The sequence below is a fragment of the Amphibalanus amphitrite genome, unplaced genomic scaffold, assembly GCF_019059575.1.
Source record: "Amphibalanus amphitrite isolate SeventyFive unplaced genomic scaffold, NRLGWU_Aamphi_draft 000798F_arrow, whole genome shotgun sequence".
Classification (NCBI taxonomy): domain Eukaryota; kingdom Metazoa; phylum Arthropoda; class Thecostraca; order Balanomorpha; family Balanidae; genus Amphibalanus; species Amphibalanus amphitrite.
This window is the reverse complement of record NW_024882292.1, coordinates 35510-59337: the sequence shown is the minus strand read 5'-3', so window position 1 is coordinate 59337 and position 23828 is coordinate 35510. Positions and strand designations below refer to the sequence as shown.

Here is a 23828-nt window from a genome sequence, read left to right as displayed (position 1 = left end):
CTGGGCGCCGGCGGAGCGGCGACAAGGTGGTGCATCACCGGCCAGCCAGCAGCCATTTCCCTGTGGGCCCGGTCGGCCACGGGCCCGGATGCACCCCTTCGCTCAGCCGCCGGCCGCGCTGGCCCGACGGGAGCTGACTGGTGGCCGCCATTTGCCACGTATGAAAAATGGCCATCGCTGCCGTAATGATAACGGTGAGAGTACTTCCCGCGCAAACAGGGGACGAACCGCGCATTAGGGCTGGAATGCCGGAGGATAATCGAACAAATAGCGTGCCTTATCGCCAGGATACAGCCAATTAATCATAGACTAGAGAAATGAGTGAGGCATCCTTTGCGCAGCTGCCTCTCCCCCACCGACAAAAATACGCAGGATTCTTGAGTAAATTGACTAGGCGGCCGGCCCGGTCCGACAGGCTTCCCCGGACGAACCTAGGGAGGCCAGCATCCACTGAGTTATAGAAGCTCGCAGAAAAGGTGGGATAGGTATATCATCACAAGAGACCACGTGGGGGTGACATCCCATCCACCACCTTTGGAGAAGACCGGCGACGCTGGCATTCTGCCAGGGCCTCCCGTCCCGGTAATAAAAGGTGGACGACAGAAATTCAGCCACCTCACCGGCCCCATTCACGATTCCCGGCGAAATCAAACTCTTGATTAATTCAAAAGGAGCCGTTGAAAGGACGAATTTTCGTAATTTCCTGGACGGATGGAAAGCGAAGACCGCAGGCGAAAACAGGCTGCGGCGGCTCGGCGGCGGCTCGGCCGGCAGTGGGCGGGAGATGGGTTTTCAGCGGCGAGGGCGCTTGGACGCGGCTCGGCTATAAGCGCTGCCATTACTACCAAGGTGCTAATCCCTTCGGTCCATAATGGCTTTCGGATAACAGCCATATCCATGGGAATCGGCAGTTCGGACAAATCCCCGGCCCAATTCACTGGCGGTGGAAGCGGCCGACACAGCCGCCGCCTGATTAGCGAGATCCGGCTGTGCCGCCGAGCAGCGGAGTCGTGCGGCACAGCATACCACGCCAGGTGAACCACCTGCCGGCGGCCCGCTGAACAGTGAACAGGATCGAGCCACTGCACTGCGGTAACAGCGAACGGTGGCAGCGAAACGTAGTAGGCCGAAACGAAACATAAGGAATGTCGATTGCTGGACAGCATTATTTTTCTGCACTTTTTCTTTCATTATTGCCTTATTTTCTTTTCTCACAAGCAATGTTTTTATATGCAGTATGGAAATCAATAGACATTCTGAATTCCTCACAGCTTGAGGACACACGTCTCACAGTCATTTTCAAACATATAGAACTTGCAAATAATTAAAATGTGTGTTAGGTTTCTATCATGACCTGTGATCTAAAAAAAAAAACGAAAAAATAAAAATAAATGTCTTTCAATTGTATCTACTTCTAGAGTAACTGTCCTAGCGCCAGATGCTTAAGTGAGGCATGAAGAATCAAACAGAAATGGGTGCATTTGAGGGCTGGAACACTAAATGACACTGATCTTTCATGCCTGATTGATGGATCCGTATCTCGGCGGGAACAACAGGTGTATTTCCCGGCCCGGTCCGTCCAGCATGTCTCGGCAGCCGGCCGGTGGCCACAACAATATGCCTCGCGCTCGGGTCCGCCCCTGCGTCCGCCGGCCGATGGCCGCTCTCTGCCGACGGCCGGTGGTCGGCGGTCGCCTTTGTCCTCTGACGGCCGTCCGCCGACTGGACGTGTCACATGCGTCAGACAGCGGCACCAATAAAAAACACTCGCCCGTCCGGCCGCCGTTCGCCGCCCCGTAGAAATCCTCTAATGCTGCCATCCCGTATGCGGTGGCTGCCTCCGCCTGCAATTAATTCCCCCGTAAAAGATAGGCCCGCCCGACGACATGGAAAAGGTGTTACCTAGCTCACCTCTCCTGAATAACTCATCAGCAGGCGCTCTTTTCAGGGTGAACTGGGAGACGCGGGCTCCGTCCCAGCCCCGCTGAGCGTGGACCGGTGCGGCCGATCGGGTCGGGCCCGCTCCCAGCTCTGCCTGGGACCACTGCGCCCGAGCTCCCCGGCGAGCGGCGGCCGCTTACATATAACCCGCGCCGGCACGTCTCGGGCCCAAGAAAAATTACACCGCCAGTAATAAAAGGCAAACGTGCACCTTTTAAAAATTACACCCCATTTACAACTCATCGTTTAATTCAGTCCGAGCGCGTGCATCTAATTGCCCTGGCCGTTTCCAATTGGCGATATATTGGGGTATAACTCTCCGGGGCTGACGGACGAACGGCCCGGGGCCATGACGGGCTGCTGGGACGGCCGAGCCGGCGGCACGGAGCCGCCAATTACGGCAGGGGCCGGAGCGCGGGGTGGTCACTGTCAGCCAAAACAGGTGGGACAGGGTGGACTAGTGGCGGACAGAACTGTCATCAACTGGTGACAGGTGAGCTGACAGATTGTCGTAAACTGCGCGACGCAGCAACTGGTCACCGGTCACGAAGACAGGCTAAGATTGTGCCCGAACTAATTCAGATAATACGTGGTCTGAAAGGCCAGTGCCGAAGGTAGGTAAAAACACCTACCGACAGTGCGGTAGACGTGACAGGCTGGCTTTTCGAGTCCCGTAGTTCAGACATGTTTGAGAACCTTCCCTCGTGCGCCACTGCGGCGGACTAACTAACGGCTAATCTGGCTTTGTCAGTTCCACAGTCTCCGGCCGGGCAAAAAGGCCCTGTTCCCATCCCTGTCCGCGGCAGGGAGCATCCTGTACACCTCACTGTTGTCCATTTTCACGGTGGCCGATACAACACAAGTTAAATGGTTCGGACGCGAACAAGAAGACCAAGATTGGATTTCCTAGCGCGAGTTCATTTGGAGGCGAAGCTGGAACAGCAGACAATGTAGATATCGAAGAAGATAAGATATCAGGGAAACTCGAATGGGACAAGAGATTCGTTCATTAGTATTGCACGGGAGACTACACGCAACTGAAACCAAATAGTGCAACATTTTTCTTTTGTTACTGAGCAATAATGTTCAGTTATCCAAAACCGAAAAATAAAATGATTCAATCTAGATCAAGGTAAAATAATTGCCTACATTTTATCATCAATATCGACAAATGTTTCAAATGCACTTTAAATTTCGCAAAAAATAGCTAATAAACAAACACACAAACATGAGTTACCTAAACAGCGCACCGTTTATAGAACAGAGGATGTTGACAGCGTACACAGCACGATAAAGCGCTGTGAAAGGTGTAAAAGTCATCTGTCACCAGTCAAAATATACTCGGGGAAGAGCTGTTTGTGGGGGTGGCGCGCCATGCTCATCAGCGCCGCACAAAAACCGCGGGGACGTCCCATGTTGCAGCCGGGTCCTGTCGGAGGTGTGGAGATCTCGCGCAGCACAAATAAACAGTGGGGGTGAGGGGGGGGGGCTGTACAGACTGCAGAGAGGTGAACACCGGGAACAGGCCCGGAACACGTGACGTCAGCGCGCCAGCTGACCGCGCGCGTCGCCCCGTCAATGACCGTCAAACATCACTGATGCAGTCAGCCAGCAAAACACTCCGATAGGTGACAGATAACGAGTCAGCGTGGTCAGGACGGCCAAGGGTCACGACTGAACCTGAGACAGGTCTGGAAAAACATGCATTACCTAATAGACTGTTACATAACAGCAGGAGGAACAAAGCAGGGGTGGTGATTGGAAAAAGTCAAATTAAGCTGACAAGTAACAATTCGTTAAAAAATGACACCAAATACCAGTGCATGAAATCGACCACGGGACGCGACTATCTGAATAGACATTACAACTAAATAAAACACGCAAATATATATAAAAAATACATATTTAGCAAATATATATATTTGCTAAATATCACGCAAATAAAAATCGCTTTCAGAGATGACACACGGAGGAAAACAGGACATGGGACGCCGGGCGCTTCAGCTCCGGTAATCAGTGTAATCAGAGGCCCACCTGCCACCCTTCTACTGAGAAACGGAGCGCTGCTCTCTGAGTGCGCCGACTAACACAACAAACAGAAGCACCGCCGCGCCGGGCGTGCCGCTTTTTCAGCCGCAGTCGTCACACCCACCCCGATCAGTACCTACAGGCTGTTGGACTGAACTGAACATCAGTCGTGAGAGGTCTTCATGGGAACTAGAAATGGCATTCGGAATATGAAAGACGTGAATCAATGCATACCCTGCTTGCTCTTGAAAACAGTCAATTTATATTCCGGTGTGTTTGTTCCGCAGTTACTTTGCAGGAGGCGTTTTTGACCGTGCGTTCTGAAATTTGACCGTTTTTCGTCCGCACAACAGGGCGGCCAGATGAACTCTGGACAGTTGGTGTCCCATCAGAAAAACAGAGCGGTGTTATCTCAAAGTTTATAAGACGTGTAACGCATCCAAGTCGGCGAGCTGACACACTGTTTGTCGCACGTGGCCCCGCAGATTTTCATAAAGCGCGAGTTATGACCTGTGTTTGTCATATGGTTTTTCTGGCACATTCGACACTGCTGCGTCTGCCTGTTATTGCAAGTGGTACGCCCTTTAATCAGTTAACCGCGGAAAGCCGTCTGGTTTCGCTCCGGCCGCCGGGCGGCGTCGGAGCGCGGCGCACAAGCTAAACAGACACCTAGCTGTGACACAGCGCAATTTCTCAACGGCAATTCAGGAAATGAATGACGCATTCCGGGGACACGACTGGATTTTGTCAGACCAACTTTGAGTCGGTAGCGGCTGCAGCCTGCAGTCGGGCGACAAATGAGGCGATCAGTGGCGCGCCGCGCCGCCGGCCGCCTCCGAAATCCACCCGGGCATGTGTCTCGGCCACACTCGAGCGGCGCCGGCCGCGGCCGATACGAGCACCAGTCGCCTCCAATACCGCGGCGTGGAGCGAAGGGACGAGTGGCGCCGAATTACCGCAGTCCGCACCCCACCTCCGTCCTCGATCCTCCCTTCCCGCGGCGGCGACGACGGCGGCATTTTCGTCCGGCCGCCGCAGTCTGTTATTCGCCGACTTGTTTCTCCGCTCGGAAGTTTTATTTCTCTGTTTATGTTGCCATTTCATTTCGCGCACGTTTGTCACGGAGTATTACACAAGTCACATTAGCTTGAGCGGGAAACAATACTACGTTAGCCACATGACTGTGCAGGAATTAACTTGGGTGCCTCCGGCCCCGCGAGCGACTCCAAAACAAAGGTGGAAGAGCACGCTGAAGAAGCAAAGGTCAAACAACCGACAAAGAGGCCAATTCCAGGGACAGTTTCATTAGAGAAGACCTGGCATATTACCAACCTTGCGCAAACTAATGAAACCTACCTGAACGAGACTTAAAAGGACACCCTATTATTTCATTATACCTACTGCTGATGATAAAACGTTTCTTTTCTTTAGATAGCGTAGGCCCAACTATTTCTACAAGTCATATTTAATTTTAGAGTGGGCAAGTGATAACTGAGCAGATTTTTTTGTGCGGATGTGTATCAATAGCCAGCACACTTTTATGCCGTACCTGACACTATAGCCCACCGGGACCATGGCGAGTCGCTACTTAGCCCCTTCTCCAATCTACACCACCACTTTCGTTCTGTATATATGTAAGTACCTAAGGTCGCAGCGTCTCGGGCAGCGTTTTAGTCCGCCACGTCCGCTGGCGCCACCTTTGTGCCATTTTCGCCGCCCACCTGGCTACGGAGCATTGATTATGCGGTGCGCACAGGCCACCTAATCGGCAGCAATAGCGAAGCACGGCGAGCGGTCCGTTAACGAGGCGCTAGGACGGCGAGTGGCGCTCCTCGCGTCTCCGCGCTAAAGTCAATATCCGGAAAATGTCTCCACGGCGCCAGCACAAAGAACAAACACAGGTGCCTGAATAAAAACAGAAGAAGATCTTAAAGCATCATCAATCATGTTCTAAACAATATAAACAAACTAGACATAGTATAAGGTATAAGCTATCAAATAGGAAACTCCCGGTTTAAAATTCACCATTCTTGATATCACCTTTTGAACGAAAAAGGTGTCAAATATCGGCACTATTGCCGCACGGCGTGGTGTCCGCGCTGATCTCCGGTACTCTGTGACCGTGGCGGTCGATGCAGCTAGTGCCTAGAACGGCACCTGACCGGAGCGCCACAGGTCGGCGCCGGCCGCTCCCGGTCGCATTCCTCACCTCCATCACTCTCTGGTTCTGTCCAATTTGCCGCCGGCATTGCTGCAGGTGGGAGCGGGACCGAGCCGGTTCGGAGCGGGCACAGGGGCTCGGAATGGGACCGGGCAGGACGGGGATCCGGAACGGGTCGAGCCTGAGATATAACGCTGGGGCAGGGCGGACCGAGGCAAGGTGGGGACAGGAGAAGTGTAGGGTGGCAAAGGTAAAAACTGGAAGCTAGCCGACAAAGCTGGAATCGAAGCAGACGATCAAATCGAAATCAGAATAAGATTGCGGTGATGAAAGTCGCAGCTGCTGCCGAAATGTCACACTGTGGTATTTGATGGCGCGGTGGCGTCAGCCAGCCGGGCGGAGCTCCTCAGTGGAGTGGGAGCACGCCACCGCCAATACTGCTGATCGCTGGCCCCTTATTGAGGCCCAAGCCGGTCGGTCTGAGTATTTAAACACACACTGAATCATTGAGCAGCCGGCATTTGCGAGCAGCCTGCTCAAAATGCCATTAGTCGCCGCCGCTGAATAGGCGAAAAACCGGCGCGGCATGGTAAGTGGCTTATCGGCGCATTGTTCTGCGCCCGAATCTGCTTTCGTCGAGGGCCGACTCAGGTGATTGATCGGCCGTCGAATGAGCGGCTGAAAGGAGTCAAACCGCCGCGACAGCAGCGCGCCGAGCTACATCAAAGAGCTCAGGTGCTCGGATAGGAGCTCCGCTGCGCACTCCGAGCTCCCTCCCTCCTCCCCGACAGAGAGCAACTCGGAGAGCTCCGGTCCCGGCGGCGACCGACCAGCGCCGACGACAAACTGGCGCGCGTTGCCATAACAATTTCCAGCATAACGCCAAGTTTTACATTCTGACATATGAATTCGGTGAAATTTCAGCGAGAATGTCACCGTATTACAACTGGTGCGATTTCAAATTTCCGCTGAACATGTCTACACGGGCAGAACTGGACCGGGAACATCCCGGCGGCTCGCCGGTCCGACTTTTAATCTCGCCTCGATCGGACCCGTTCACCGAACCGATCGCGACCGCCGTCCGCATTAAAATATGTCCAATAAAACAAAGACGTTCTCTCCACGGTGCGCTAGTGGTTTCATTTCCGCCACCTCGCAATATCACCGCTAACCCTGCATTTAATTTCCTAATGCCCGTTTGAAAATCTGAATGGCGGTCAGCGGGGGACGAACGAGCGGCCATCTGTCGTCGAATCACAGCTGCGTCTCTGGTCCGACCGCTGCTCGCCGCTGTCCGAGGAGGCGCCCCCGATCGCCGCACGGGCGTCCTGCTAGAGAGGTGAGAACTAGGCCCCGCTCCCTGCCGCCCCTCGCCGCTCGCAACGCCGAGCCAATTACAGGAGAAGGCCGTGTGCGGAAATTATTCAAATAAACAGGGGCCGCGGTGACGCGCGCTCTTATGGATGGCCCGAGTTCTGTGTGTGTGTGCGTCGCGGCACACTCTGTTGGCAGTGCGATTTGGTGCGACAGTGGCCGGATCAGGGTCCTATACCCAGCGCCTCCCGGCCATCCAGTAATGCGTCCACACACGCACGGCACACACATCCGGCGCGCGCGCGGCAAAGTTTGGCGCCGCTCTGTGTGACGCATCGGCGTCCACCGGCCGGCAATACCGCATATTGGCCGACAGACAGCGCGCTTAGCTGATTCGCAGCCAGCAGCTTATGGCGCAGGGGAGAGCGGGCGGTCGCCAACGTCCCGGCACTCAATACGGGCTGACAGCGGCGGCGGCGGCGGCGGCGGCGAGGGGTTCGGCTCCCCTGGGGACGATACCGACGCTCAGATTGGTTAAAGGTGCGCAGTATTTCAGTCGGCACTCAATCGGCCAAGGTGTCGGCGCGTGCCCATCGCGGCGCGGGGGAAGCACGAATGCGAAATGATTTCTCCCGGCTCGGAAACTTGCGGTGTGCTGTGATCAGCAATTCACGATGAGGCGAAGACGGAGAGAGGGAGAGATGAGCGAAGAGAGAGAGAGAGAGAGAGAGAGAGAGAGAGAGAGAGAGAGAGAGAGAGAGAGAGAGAGAGAGACAGACAGAGAGAGATAGAGAGAGAGAGGGAGAAAGAGAGAGAGAGAGAGAGAGAGAGAGAGAGAGAGAGAGAGAGAGAGAGAGAGAGAGAGAGAGAGAGAGAGAGAGAGAGAGAGAGAGAGAGAGAGAGATTCGCAATACCTACAATATTTTTCGTAGCATTCCACCTTGTAATGCACTCCGTGTTATTGAGGATGAAAAAGACGAGTAGCCCGACCTGAATTCCAATCACACAAAGACACCTTATGATACTACCGTCTGATGCAATTTATACGCTACGGGAGCGCAGTACTATCTCCCCTTTCGAAATTAAATCGGCGCTGAGCGACGTGTGTGCATTCGGAACAGAGATTCGCTCCAGTTTGATTGGTTTCGCCGGCCGTTCTCTGGTTGGCACCTGAGAGCTCCAATTGGAAACAATCCTGTTCTTTGTCAGTGAAACGGCCGCTCATTATTCTCGTCGGCAAGCGGTCTCAGGTTGAGCGGTCCAACAAAAGGAGCCGACGTCCAATCTGGCGGATCGCTCGCCGACCGCCGCCGCGCCGCTCTATCAGAAAGGCTCGCCCACTGCGAGCCTGGCGAACGGCGGACAGCGCGGAACGCAGCCGGATTGGAGCTCGCCAATCGCAAAAAGCCAGCGGCCAGGTGACAGCTCGTTGGGACGCATTGGACCTGTGACGTCATTGGACCACTGGCAGTCGGCGGCCGGACGGGAGCGGACCGGACCGTGTGGGCGCGGGGCGATCACCGCCGATCAGCCAGGTGGTGTCACTGACAGCGCGACCCGAACCGCCACTCGGCTAATGAACGTCAGCGACACGTAGTCACACCGTGTGATTGCCAGCGCCGCCAGCAGCAGCGGCACAAACGAGAACTAACGCCCCGGAGAACACCGGCGCGAACACAGCGAAAATGTGAACAGGGCTCTTAAAACATCGGCGAAATTTATGATTTCTCTATCAGTGCTGATGATGACTGGACAAATTGTCAACTTGGTAATATCCGTCGGTGTCTCCCGAGAGAGCTATTGATCAAAACAGCCCGTGTAAAAGCGGTGGCGATGTAAATTAAAGTTGGTGGCCTGTAAAATGTCGCCAGATACAAACGATCTCGCCGAGAGGACGACAGCGCCCACGGGATTCATCTGATAAAGTGAACACATTAAAGCGTTCCCACGCAATGTTATGTCATGTGGGAAGGACGGGAGGGACATTTTTCAGAGAAGCCAGCGCGTTCCAAGACCAGCTCTAGAAGAACTTTGGTTCAAAAGGAGGAGCGAACCGTCAAAGAAAGCACGTCAGACAAGAATAAATTAATTTCGGCAACTCCCAAGCGGCCCGTTAGCATTAGTATTCACGAGCTAGCGTCGAATAAGTCATGTCGGGTGTGATAATGTTTAATGGAGTCAGAGAGTCGGGTTACCTGCATTGCCGCTTCGCAGAATCCAAGTTCCAGCAAACTTTACCGCCAGCAAGTTGATTTACCGCAAAAGAGCACGCAATTACCTTCAGCTTTATTTCCGCGCAACACCCCTCTGAGACGTGCAACCTTTTCACTTCAGCTCACAAATTCCGCACAGACGCGCTCCACCTAATCAAATGGCCAATCCTTTCAGCAAACTTCCTCAAATCGCCCCGCACTGTCTGCAACGATATGTAAACAGAGCCATTGTTGGAGAGTATAACGGGAGGCGCCGCGGCGCGGGACCGGCCGGCCAGGTGGCTGACCGGCCTCCCCGACCCGCGTCTCCGAGGAGATGGCCGTCTGGCCACCTCATCACCGGCCACCCGCATGCCACTCACACCTGGCCGGACAGGCGCGATCAATGCCCTCGGCGTTTACCTTGGAGCCCGCGGCTACCACCCGCCCCCGCCGCCGCCCCCGCCAGCGTCCCGCCGCTGCAGCCGGCAGACGCTAATCTCATCAGCGCCGCGCCCGACCGGCCTTTCTACCTGAGCGGCGGCCATATCGGCGATTGGCGGGCCCCAGTTGGACGGTAAACAGCGCGACGCCGCCCCGGCGCAGATAAATCACCCGCTTAAAGGTAGTGTGCCAGCTTTCCTGGACCGTATGGAGTTAATGGCCCAGATAAGGAGAACCGGATTTTTAGAACTTATCCATACCTTCAAAACTCATGGAAATGTCTTAAATTCTTCAAATTTTGAGTACCCCAGTGCGAAATTCGCCCCGACGGGTTGTCGGTCGTACCCCAACCACATTTCACACCACTATGAACAATAAATGCACACACTGAAATCGCTATTACCGATATGCTCATCCAATCAAGTTTCGATAAACCCGTCCATCATCATCTCCTGCGGTTTCGAACACGCCTGTTAGGTGGTGCGGTAGACCGCGCCCAAAGCCAGGGCCCCGGTAACGTGAGGTAGCCGAGTCGGGGCAGCGTGCGCTGACCCAAGCCGGGGCCGCGCGTCCTCCCGGTGTCATGTGATAGCCCGGGGCTGCCCGCGGGGATGCGGTAGACCGCGCCCAAAGCTGCGGCCCTGGCTTGGGTCAGCGCACGCTGCCCCGACTCGGCTACCTCACGTTACCGGGGCCCTGGCTTTGGGCGCGGCTTCTGCTCATACTTTGTGGTGCGGTGGTGGTGCGTCGGGCCGCGCGCTCTGACTTCGGCCAAGAAAAATGCGTCAGCTGATCATTGTCATTTCTGCCACTTGCGTGTGGTGAAATGGGGTCATAACTTAAGAGACGGCTTTTTCATATCAATTATTTTACATAAAATCATATTTCAAACCATAAATAATGCTCGACAGCCAAATAAAAGAAACAATACCAATACAGGCTTACAGATTAAGGCTCGACATTGTGTTGTCTGCGATTAGACAGCTGATAACTCATTCCCGTACGTCGTAACTCTATAATGACCTTTGCTTATTGTCACATGTGCGCCGCATTCGCGTTTGTTGCCGACGCCTGTTTGCAGGTCAGCCCACTACAGTTGTTATACATATCGAAAAACCGATAAACTTTTAGGCGAAAAAGGCACTATTCCAGGTCCATTTTTGATTTTCTTTGCGATATTAGGTAAAAACAGAAGCTTCTTATCCTAGGAAAAATAAAATGGGAAATCTTTCAAAGGTGGCACACTACCTTTAACCGCGCCGAGCAGCACCGCAGCGGCGCCGTGGCCTCGCGTGGCCCGCCGACCGACCTGGTCCGCTCGTATCCGACCACTAATCTCCGCAGGCAAGCAGGAACAACACAATAAATCTGCCGGTGACCAGCCCGATCCTCCGACCCGCCCGGCGCCATGATGAACGCCCCGGCCGGACACTTTTTCGGGTGCAGGTGGCGCCGCACTGCGGCCACGGCGCAAACCGAGCGGCGACTCCCCTCTTCACCCTCGCAGCGCGCCGCTCGAGATAATGCAACGGTGAGCAATAACGAGACTGATAAATCAAGCGCAGGTCGGTGGCGCACAAAGGTGGAGCGGGGGCCGGACGACGGGCCGTCCACGCGGCGGAAACTCGCAGGAAACGGCGTCGGCGCGCCGCGGGCCGGCCGCCATCGCCGCCGCTCTGAATCACCGGCGGGCGGCGCTCACCAGCCGCCGCCGGACACGGCCGAGCGCCGCGCGGCTCAGATACCGTGCCGCTCGGCGAGCTGACGCGCCATAGCGGCGGCGCCGGATGCACTTCCCGTCCGGCGGAGAGAACAGAGAAGCGCCCCGTTTGACGGCCCTTCAAACGGTTTTATTCACGCTGTTCGCGAGGGGAAGTGACAAATGCGTCATGACGTCCGCCAGTCGGAACGAATCCTTTCGCGGCGCCGGCATTTGAGCGTCCACCGCCGGTTTTTGGCCTGCAGGGTGGCCGGTCAGCACAGCGGCCGCTCGGGCCGACCCGTCGGACGGGGCGGCGGCCGACCTGCGGACGACGTGTACTGCGAGATAAACGGAGCCGAGGGACCAGTTAGGAGACCGGAACCGAGACCCAGCCGAACGGCGTCTCCCCGCGGCCAAATCAAAACAAGCGAGATTTACTGGCGGCCCCGGTCGTTGCACAGGCGATATTGCCCAACTTCAGACATAATAGTGAAGTGGCAAGACCAGGGATTAGCTCGAGTGTAAACAGGACGGCCGGCGGGCGCACAGAACGCCGCGACGAGTCTATTTCGGCCCGCGTTTTGTATCGGTACGACCGAGCCGCCGGCGGCCGGCAGCACCCAGAGATGACCTGTTTGCCAGCGGAGGCAGCCTCGTGGACCGGCACAACTCGGCGCAACTCACGCAGGGTGACGGCGGAACGACCGGCCTGTTGACACGACGCGCATACGCCTCCCTCCGCGCCCCTCCCCATAGGCTCTGTCATAGTGCTATCACTGCTATCACCCTATTCGCCTCGTACAGTCGCGACTCGCGATATAATCCACCATTTCCAGCTCACTCGGCTCCGGGAAGGTTTTCAATGAACACGCCAAAGTACCCAGACACCATCCACAGATTTAGCGTCGGAAGGTAACTAGTTAGGGTCAACGAATCCTTGATTACAATTTTGCCCGTAAGCTGCCTTTGGTCGCCCATGTATGTATTTGCGTAAATTGGACTGCTCTCCAGTCTCCAACTAGCAGGCTGAAAAGTTCGTATCTCCGAAACAAAGAATCCGTGCCTTTATCCAGCTATGCTGGTGTGTGGGATGATATGGCTAGATTACGAGAACAGTAGCAGTAGTAGCTCAGGGAGAGGGTCCCAGAGGTCAGGGCGGGGCGGGGGCGGGGGCGGGGGCGGCCGTGGCGGAGGTGACGCCCGCGGCGGCGGCGGTGACAAGGCCGGGGCGGGGGCGGCACTTAGGCGGCTGTGTCGCGGCGACAGGCTGCCAGTAACCGGGTGCACCGGCGGCTGCCGACCGGCGCGCCGCGCGACAATGCATTACCGGCTATCGACAATACAGGCCATTACCGCCGACACCTTTCAATGGCCGGCGCCAGCGCGCTTTGTCGGCCAGACTTTGATATAAGGCCGCCATTATACGTGCACAATACGTATGATCGGCAGATATACCTTGGCTTGTAAAAGGGACGCCTAATAATATGGATACACCTTTTGGCAGCGGAAGCGGTGTGGCGTTCCGAGCGGCGGCGGGCGGCGCTGGCGGCCCGCGCGGCGGCCGTCGGCAGAAGCTATACACGGGCCGCAGTTGACTGCAGAAAAGGTGGGAGGGGCCGCTGGTATTGATCCACCCGGGCCAGGAGAGCAGATTCGGCGGTCCGGGTACCGCCGAAACTGGCCCGGGGGCGGCCCGGGCCCGGCGCGCCGGCCCACCGGGGCCGGGCGGTGCTGCCGCCGGCGGCGCCGGCCCCAACCACCGAGCCACCGGCCACCGCCGCCATCGGCACACAGCCACTGTGAGCCGCATGAATAAAAATGTAATTCATCACAGCAATGTGATTTCGGCAGTCATTCACAAGAAAATGAATCAGATACACATGGCGGCCGGGGCCGTTTCACACGTGCCCGCCCGTATCTGCATAGAGAGCGGCGGCGCCGGCGACGGAGCGGGGGCTCCCGTGCGCCCTGCTTTGGGCTCATTTCGGGCGCGGCGGCGGCGGCGGCGGGGCGTTGCCCGCTCGACTGTGAAGGCGGCCGGTGGGGCCGTCAGCCGGCGGCCGGCACACGACAGGTAGAGAGGGGTGCATAGTAATGGCCGCCGGGTCCGGCGCCGGCCGCCCGACCAATCGATACGGGCGTCATTCGCTTTATTAGGCGCGCCGTTAGTAGGAGCCCGGCAAAAGCGATAAGGGACAAAATATGGCCGTAAATCAGTGGAAATTGGCCTTAGGGTAGGTATAAATACTTCGGCGCCGCATCCCATCAACGCGGCCGTGGGTAATCTTCCACCTCACCAGGTTATTCCCGCTAAACGCGCTCAGCAGGCGCGCAGCCATCGCGTGCTGTGTTCCCCAGCCAACAACGTGTGTATAATGTCTCATCTGCATGGAATGGAAACACATTTGATCGGTGACCCGCAGCAGCCGAGCGGCGGCGCTGTGAACGGGCGCGGCAAAGGTGTCGGCACGATAACCGAGCTGCCACCGGGCCCAGAAAATACGGTGATTTGATGCACTTGTTTTCCACGACGCTATAGTTACCGTCTACCGGGTAACAACATCAAACTATTAACGTGAAAAAGGAGACTATCGTGCTGCTTTACAAACTGAATCGAAGCACTGAATCTGCGTCAAGGGCGGCGTAAAACAAAATGGATTTTCCGGGCTCATCGTGCTCCTCTGCTGGCGCTGCTTTCAGACTGGACAAGGCTCTCCGTGCTACCTGCCTCTGTTCCACCCGACTGACCACCGTACCGCACTGCCAGGCTCGGCCCCGCCTCAGGTGTAAACTGCTCGCTGATTGGCCGGCTCGGCGGTGCCGCAGGTGAAACACCGCCGTACACTGTAATCAAATAAACGGCGCGCTCCCATTGGTCGACGGTGACAAACACACCTGCCCCCTCCCCGCTCAATGGCGCCCTCAGGTAAACTCCGCCGCCGACGCCACCGGAGGGGAGGGGAAGGGGCGGTGGGCGGTACTCCTCTCACCCAGCCCGCCGACACTATTTGTCAACGGAGAGAACAACGAAGCGAGTCGGCGAGAAAAACCGCCTGAACCACTATCAGTCATACCAGAATTGATGAAGACGAAACTCACGCAAAAACCGTCTGCCGGCCGGCGCCGGGCGCGGTGAGCGGCCGTACCGCCTCGGGTAGCCGGCGCTGATTAGCCGCGATCGTCGGCCGGTGTGATTAGGCGCGCCGCCGCTCCCCCGGGTCTGTCGGCCCCCCTGCCGGGCCGCGGCGGGCGCCGCTGCTGCTCGGCGACTGCACGCCACACGGCGTGGCCGCGGAACGTCGCCGGCCCGCTCCAGCTGCCATTATTCGGCCGTCGACGGGCCGCGGCTCCACCTTGGACGCCGGAACTCGACGGGGGGTGACGTCATCAGGTCTGGTCGCGTCATCAGTGCCGCAGACCTGGCGCGGCCGCGGGCACCCCTCCGACGCCCCGGCGCGCGACTGACGGCCGCACAATGCAAGGTATGAACGATGGCAATCGGCACGTGCCGGGCGATCGACGCGTCGCCCGGCGCACCATCGCGCCATCGCCGCCATCGCGCTCCAGCGCGCCTCTCCGGCGGACACGTGCGTCGACCATTACCGGTGAGGGCCAGCTCCGGCGCGCCGGTGACGAACCTGGCGCAGCTCCGCCGCCGCCCGGCGCCCCGCCGCGCCCGCCGCTCCTGCCTCATCTGTGCCGCTCGACGCCGTCTCCTTTGTCCGGAACAAAACGTCGACGGCGACGGCGGGGCGTCATGGCCCGACGGCGGGCGGCTAACGGCGGGCGCGCAGCGTCATCAGCGCCCGACGCCTGCCGTTTATCTCCGAAAGCCACCGCGATAAAAGTCGCCTCCTGTACTCCTTGCTTTCACTCGGTAACTTACGATGCCGCCGGTCTGAATTCGATTACTTTTCCATTTGGCCAGTTCTTTACAGGCGGTCCGCCTTCAATTGGCGTGGCGCCGTCGGAGCCCAGTGTCGCCGCGATTTTACGGCGGCATGCAACAATCGGAGACCGGGTGACGACTGCCGACGACGTTACATGCGGCGATACACGGGCGACACGACATCTCGCCGACAACGACACCGTCGGCGACAAAGTTGGGCGGCCGGCGCGCCGCAGCGACGACACAAAACTCGTCACCGGGATGGCGGCCGTCTTCTTTTGTATTTTCAGTTTTATCTTCAATTTGGCCGGCAATAAAAAACAAACGACTGTCAATCGAGAATGGCTGCCTAAACCTCAGGAATCCAGCCGTTATTGGTCGACGCTCGCGGCCGCGACGGGCGCGATAAAGAATCGCGTGTCGGCGGGAGACGGCCCACAGTCGCGGCGTCCAGCGATACAGCGCAGAGCAGAGGCCGGCCAACGAGGTGGCAGGCAGAAGGGAGACGGCCCACAGCCGCGGCGTCCAGCGATACAGCGCAGAACAGCAGGGGCCGGCCAACGAGGTGGCAGGCAGAAGGGAGACGCAACTGGAGAGAAAACTGTGATAGCCGATATGTGAAGTGTTAGGGGCTTGGCGACGCGATCACACGGACACAAAGGAGTAAATCAAAAGTTTGAGAAGTAAAATTAAATGCTGCAAAAGAGGCAGCTATCGAGCAACATCATACTGTCGAATTCGCGTTTAAGCACTCATGACTTTGTAAATAGGAAACGATCATAGCATGAAGGAGCGGTAGTAAGAGCTGCCAACAGCCTGGGTTGCTTGCCCTTCATGAACAGAAACGGTTCGTTGGCTACTGTTCCACAGTCGCCGCCGTCAAATCGGGGTCTAACCGTTTCCGCACTGACCCGGCCGGGCTAGCGCCGCGGCTGGTTAGGCTAAACCAGAGCGAAACGACCACTAGGGAGCAACAAGGCGCGCGGGACGGCGCGCCGGCCGAGACCGTATCTCGCGGTCAGTCCGCCGGCCGGGCCGACGGCCAGCAGTTGACTCGCTGAAATGTGTCGTGAAAAGATGAGATCAAAATGCTTTATGGCCTCTAAAAGAGGCATCACTCTTTTGTCTTACTCTGAACGGAACGATGCGTCTCCATACAGATCTGCTCATTTCCTCTGGGCGGGAATAAATCTCGGCGCGTGTGCGCTCGTGCGGCGTCTCGGAGCACGAGCGACCGTCCAGCCGCAATCCTGCTCGCACTGCCATCAGACGGGGTTAGCACGGTCAAATCGGTGCACTGTCCGGCCGGGCCTCACAGGACCGCGGAGACAGTCTGACCGACCACCACTCGACGGACCCAGGAGACGGCCGCGAGTGACGGCTGACGGGTGACAAGTGACGGGTGACTTGGGGACGCACGGGGTCGCCGGCCGGTGCGCCTCCAACGTGCCACGCGCCACTCCACGTCTGACCTGGCCGTGTGTAAACAGTCCGTCAGGACGCAGTGCGCCGCCGTCGACCGCTGAACCCGTGCTCTCCGTGCTCTGTTTCCTCCAGACGAGCGGTTCTCTGCCCCGTGTCTCCTGTCGCGCGGCGCGGCCTCTCGTGCAGTCTCTCACGCGACTGCCGATCGCTACCCCGTCCCTCGCCGTTCGCCGCCCACCGCCCGCCATTCACCACCGCTGATCCACAAGGAACCCGCGGAGCCGTGCACTACGAGACAGGAGCTCCGGCTGTAACGAAGAAATAACGGCCGGTCGGCGGCGGCGGCGGCATCGGTGACGAATGCGGCCGGCCCAGTGGCTCGCGGATGAAATAGTATGCACTCTTGGCGGCCGGGGCGCCGTTCGACCCGGCCATCACACATAAGAGATGTCCAATCGCATGGCGCTTTACGACGGCGACAGTCGATAAAAATTGCTCCCAGCATCTCAAAACGGCCGATTCTCGGCAATAATCGTGATGCATACATGTCGCGCGAATGGCAAACACATTTCACGTCGGCCGGCAGCGGCGGCGTACGTGGCTGTTAGGTTCGGAGACGTCGGCACGTCACCGACCCGACCGCGCCGCCGGCATAAAACCGACACGGCATATATGAATGCATAAATCTAATCCGGCTAATGTATGACGATTTGGCAAATGAAATGCGGCGTCGGTGGCGCGCTGTCGGCGCCGGGTGACGGCCGGTCGCCGCGTGCCGCTCCAATCAGGGCTGCCTGGCCCGGTCCGGCCCGGTCCGGTCCGGACGGACGGACGGACGACGGCACACGGCCGGCTGAACAACTGACGCCGACCACTGGCAGATACAAATGTTTCAGAGATTATTCAAATGTATGCCGTGGATTTGATATTTTGAACTCCAGTACAGCAACATGTCCTGTTTACAACTCGGCTCAAAGAACACCATGACTTACATAAATATATGAAGGCGTACCTGGACATCAGACATAAATAATTTTGTAATTTTTCAATACCTACATCAGTGCCATCACATCATTGAGAATGAGTATCTTTAGGGATGTTCGCACAGTATTTCCTCTCCTAGTGCCTGATCACTGATCTATATCCTGAAGATGACCAGCCTGTGTCAGAGGCGGCCGATCGCCGTCTTTCGCTCCGACGTGCCATTCCTCAGCGCATGTCTGCGTGAGAGCGGCGGCAGCGGCGCGCCACCACCGCCGCCGCCGCGCCGCTAATCATGATTTATGACGTCATTAGTCACGTGATATGCAGGTAGAGGGGCGGTGATGAACGAGCCGGCTTAGGTCACGAACAGTCGGCTTACGGCCATATCGGCGCCGATCTGCGGCGCTCTCGCCGCGCGCCAATGAGAGCCGCCCCAGGATTAAAATCGTCTCAAAGTAACATTAATTACAGTTCCATTTCCGACAGAGCCGTCGACGCCGACTGAATTGTAAATCAAGTTTGATTTTTGTCGTCGTTTCAGTTCGCCATGTCATCGACGCACAGTGGTGGTGATCGAACACTACCGCCGACTATCGCCGCTGGCGAGGTAATGAAATTTCGCCTATTGTTTTCGTGGTTTTTACGTGCCCCGCGTCGAAATGTCCGGCAAGTGTAGAACAGCGCTGCGAAATTAAATCACAACGACGCGCGGCGCCGCACCGGCCGACGCCCGTCGAACTGGAAGTGGCCTCTAACGCGCCCGGACCGGCGGCCCAGCTACCTTTATTGTTTTCCAGAAGCAGAAATAATGGCTTGATTAGAACATCTGTATAAGACAGGGCTGAAAGGTGATTGCAGGAGGCTTGGAAACACTGTGTTGAGCTGAGCTCGAGCTCGACTCGGTGATCCCATCGTGGAGGGAGCTGGGAGAGGGGAGGAGGGAGAGAGCGGAGGAAAGTCGAGCCGAGACGGACGAAGGTGCCGGCACATTGGTTCGGAGTTGGCTGGAACCTGCCACCTGCAGTTTGAGAAGTACCAGAACTAGACGGAGGAACGCACATTGTCTTGTCATCAGATTTCCTTCCGCGATGAAGCAAACATCCTTATCACACGCCACCGCCATCATCCCCCTCACCACCCGCGGCTCATCTGCGCGGGACTCACCTTCCTTTCCGTCCTCGCCGTCCTCCTTCGCGGCCGGTCCGACCGGCTCCGGGAAGATGACGGCCGTGTCCTTGCGGCTCATGTACTCCTGGATCTTGCGCTCCTCGCTGACGTTGTTGTTCTGGCACGGCGAGTCGCCGTCCACGTCGGCGTCCATGTCGATGGTGAGCTCGCTCTCGGCCTCGTCGTTCGAGTCGCTCTCGCCGTCGCTGCCGACACGGCTGGCCGACGCCGGCCGGTCCGGGGTGGGCTCCTCTTCTGCGGTCATCTCGACAGTGGCGCCCACCTCCAGGTCAACTGGAACACAGAGGGAAAGGGTACCGGTCAAAGGTCAGATATCCACAGTGTGGGCCCTCCTCCAGATTAACTGGAACACAGAGGGAAAGGTGATGTGTCAGCGGACAGATCTCCACCTTGGGGCCCACTTCCAGGTCAACTGGAGCACAGAGGGATGGGTCAGAGGTCAGGCCTCTTGTGACGGCAGCCTCCAGGTCAAATGGAACACATACTCGTATACGGTCAGCGGCAGGCTATAGAAGTGGAGATCACTTATTCGGCGTTCGCAGCGTTTATTCCACATCACTTCCCTGAACTCAACACGATATCCTGTCTAATGCTCGTCTCTCTGAACCACTCGTCATCCCTGGCTTTCAGCCCTGCGCGGCAGCTCCGGCCTGCACCGCTGCCCAGTCCGGGGCCCGGACCTCCCGGCACCGCCCGGCCCGGCGGCTGACTCAGCCTCAGGTGAGCGCCCACCGACCATCCCATCTCTCGGCGACACGGCCATGCATCATGTGGACGTCCGCGGCAATTATGAATATTATTCCTGGGTGGCCGAGCTGGCGGGCCGTCCCACGGCACACACGGGAGCTGGGCTGTCACCGGGCGGCGGGGTCCCCTCCCACCGGCAGTGGGACAGGAGGGCCGGCCGGTACTGGAGTGTGGGAGGTAGGGAGGGAGAGAGGGAGAGAGGGAGAGCCGAGAGAAGGAAGGTTAAGGTGGACGAGAGAAAAGCTTTGTGATTGAAAAACTATTGATTAAGAAAATAATAGAAAATCATCAACATCTTTTTTTTTTCTCAAAACGATGTGCATTTCCAGGCAGTTAAAACCTATAAAAGTGACATAATGGGTCGCTGCATTAGCATAGCTGAGCGTTGATCCCTCAGAAGGGATGTTCGCTTGAACCGTTACCCGCTGTCATCAGCATCTGAGGGGGCAGAAGGGGCGGGGCCGGTGGGGAGAGAGCGGGGAGAGTGAAGGCATCCGCCGCGGACCGGCAGGATTGCAGAGCCCGTCTACAATAACAGGGATAATGCCTGTGACAACACGGCCGCACCTCGCCGAGGCGGCCCGCTCGGCTTATTGCGGCCGCCAGTCGAGCCGTGTCGTGTCACCACGTGGCTCTGAGAGCGGCCGGCCGGCCGGCGCTGGAGGCTGGGGTAAGGGGCCGCGCCGGCCCCGACCCCGGCACAAAACGGTCGGACACAGGGGCCCCGATACACTATCAAAGCACGGCCCACACAAACAGCAATGAAAGCGCTCGTCAGCAAAGTAAATACCTGACGAAATTCGGCAGTGTCCTCGGAAAATACAGCACGGGAGACTGTCAGTGCTGAGACAGCCTCATCTGCACTCTAAAAACGGCTCAACTTTAGGTGGTCAATAAAGGCTGAACGAGACACGGGATTGGAAGACAGCTGATAAATTCGAAGCGATTGATATGCTTGACAATATCATTTACGCGGACATCTGTGTAACGGGCGGCATCCATCGTGCCCGGAGATATCCAGGTCGTTTGCCGCAGTGGCGTGTGACGGCCGCACATATTTTATACTCGGCCGGCGCTGACCGCTGCAGGCGAGACTGACTGATGCCGTGTCCGACCGGCCGACCTTGTGGGGCGCTGCCGAGACCGACACTTCCACGCAGTCACACACGACCACTTCACACGCCGGCGCCGCCGCCGCCCAGCGGCCATTCACAGGCGAACGGCTTCCTTTAGTGTCGGAGCACATTCGCCTCTCAACGACGAATACGCGCCCGTCCATCTTACAAAGGGCAATCTCATGTATGCAAAACTCCCGCTCCAGAATAACTAATCTATATCCATTTGTTCAGTGCATTTTCAGTAGCACTAGCCCGGATTTCATGGCTCGTTTTTCCCCGTTCAATCTCGACGGCTACGAAACTGCGCCGGCGATCGTTTACGTGGACATTTTGTTTCCTAATAGGGTTGGTAACGGGCCTCATATTGTACGGTAGAATATCAGCACCATGTGATTATTCCAATTTGACCCGCTCGATAAATTGTTTTACACTGCATGTTCCTTACGAGTCTTCATTTTGACGAATTTAGTAGAGGCAATTGCAAGCTACAATCTCATTTTCCACAACTGGTGCGCCTTAACGATAATTTAATTACATCAGGGGCGGGCTTATTTGCATTATTCCTCCACTCGTTTACATAAAACTCAAATAACGTCCGAAGAATTAACTCGAAATCTAATAACTGCACAGGGCAGCAGAAGTCACGACGCTGCTCGGCTCCATTCCTCTGCTGGGGGTCGGAGATGGCGGTCACTTGTCCGAGCCTCATTCTTCGTGGGCGGGGGCGGGCAGAGGCCGGGAGCGACCACTAACTTGTTGCCCTATTCATTGATTTATGACCGACATTTCCACAACATCGTCGACGTATTTTATAGGCCATTCCAGCCAAAATCAATGCTATTTTGCATCAGGTAGTTAGCGCGCGGCAGCCGCGGCGGCGCCCCACGGCCATCATTTCTGGCGCGTCTGCTCAGGTGGAGTTGATTGCCGCTCGGCTCGGCCCAGGTGCCGCCAGCCGCGCCACCGGCGCCGCTGACAGGTGCGGCCATTAGCGAGATTACTGCACCGCCTGTGCCGCCATGATAAATGGCCGCCGGCGCGCCAGGTACGCCGCAGTCCCGGCGCACACCGCCGCCGCCGCCGGCCTGGAGATGAGCGCCGAGCGCGCAGCCGGTGACATTTGGAGCGTGACGGTGCGCGGTGAGCGGCGGAGCGGGGACTTGGCCGGACGCCGCTCCGATGAGCGATGAGCCCCAGGTGCGCGTCGGTCGACCACCGCCGGCGGTCCGCCATTTCCGAGCGAGGGGAGCGGCGCCATGGCGTCCGCCGGCCGGGCGGAGGTGGACGGAGGTGACCCACACGGCGGACCGAGCCGGGCGAGTCACCCCGGAGGGAGGGAAGGGGCACGGGACGGCGCTGAGTCAGCCGACAGTGGTCCGCGGGGCCTCCCGGCGGGTGCGTCATGCAGACACCGTCCGCTGACTATCTCCGCCAGTCGCCGAGCCGGGCGGTGCTACCCCGTCCCGGACCCGCGTGCTACTTCCGCCCACCATTTCTGTCTGACCCGACCACCAGACTGCAGGACACGGATACGTCAGAAATGCTCCCACCGTCCAGCTCTTTCCCGACCACTGCCGGGGAGGGAGGGGCGCCCTCCAAGCGCCGTCCACCCCGTCACAACAAAGCGGCCCGTCACGTGAAGTCGCCCGGCGCGGCGGCGGCGCGTCCGGCCCCGACGGACGCCGCACACGGCGCCAATGCGGCGCGCCGCCGACCGCGTCAGCTTCGTCGCACCTCGGCGGGCGCGGCGCACGACGCGTCGCGGGCCGGCCGGGCCCACATCCTGCGCGGCAAACAGCCGTTATTCTTCGTCGCCGGGAACAATACCGGTGCGACAGCGGCGACAAAGGCAGCCGGCAAACCGCATTATAACTCATTTCTTCCAGATCACTTGGCGGCGTCGGCGGTGGCACAAAGGGTCGCCGGCGGGGGGTCGCCGGGGAGCGGTGCCGCCGTCACGTGACAAAGCCTCCCCTTTGATCGGTCACGTTTTCTGCTCGCAGAACGGAGAGCCGATTAATCGATGGCAAATGAGGATTTAACGCACTAAATGTGCGGACTGCACGCATACCGTTTTAAGGAGCTGAGCAAATACGTAAAAATCTAGGAGCTTTAACCCTCGCACGACCAGGCCATTTCTCATAACACGAACGACCAGCTGGGGGGGTTGTTACGACCCCCCCTGGCGTTTCGAAACGGAAGGTCGTAGAGCTTAGCGGAAAAAAACCAACGGATTGCTCTCAACGAGATCTCGCGATTGGTGGTATATTTTTTGGTCCTAGGTCAACATTTGACCTACTTATGACCGGTCAAAGGTCAAATTTTCGGAAAAATCTAACTTTTTCAGATTTCCACACCGATTGCGGCAAAACGGTAAGAGATATCGACTTTAAACCTTCACTATCGTGATCCTTGATCAATTCTCTATCGTTTGGTGTGTATTTTGATGTCATAACTCTAAAAATGATGCGTTGAGAGCATCGGAAGTCTGCAAGGTCATTTGTGCATTGGGTCACGTCAGGCGTGTGACGTCACTGACCTGACCCTGACCCAAAATGAACTACATGAAACAACCGACGATGCCTGAAATGGATAGCAAATTCGAATTCAGGGCATCAAAATACCCCGAAAAGGCATACAAGTGCAATAAGTCATTACAGGTCAACCGAGGTCACTGACCTTACCTTGACCTTTA

At 57.4% G+C, this 23828-nt stretch overlaps 1 protein-coding gene across 7 annotated transcripts in view; it reads right to left on the bottom strand.

Annotated features, from left to right (window-relative positions):
• The window catches only part of LOC122366346 (zinc finger protein 1-like), a 74424-nt gene that overhangs the window by 23565 nt on the left and 27031 nt on the right, over positions 1 to 23828 (bottom strand). For all 7 annotated transcript variants that reach the window (XR_006253871.1, XR_006253870.1, XR_006253872.1 and 4 more), the window contains exon 2: positions 19245 to 19541. Coding sequence is in view for 4 of the 7 variants with exons in the window: in XM_043338522.1 (XP_043194457.1) it covers positions 19245 to 19541 (297 nt within the window). In the remaining 3 variants the exon portion in view is untranslated. The remainder of the gene's footprint in view (positions 1 to 19244; positions 19542 to 23828) is intronic.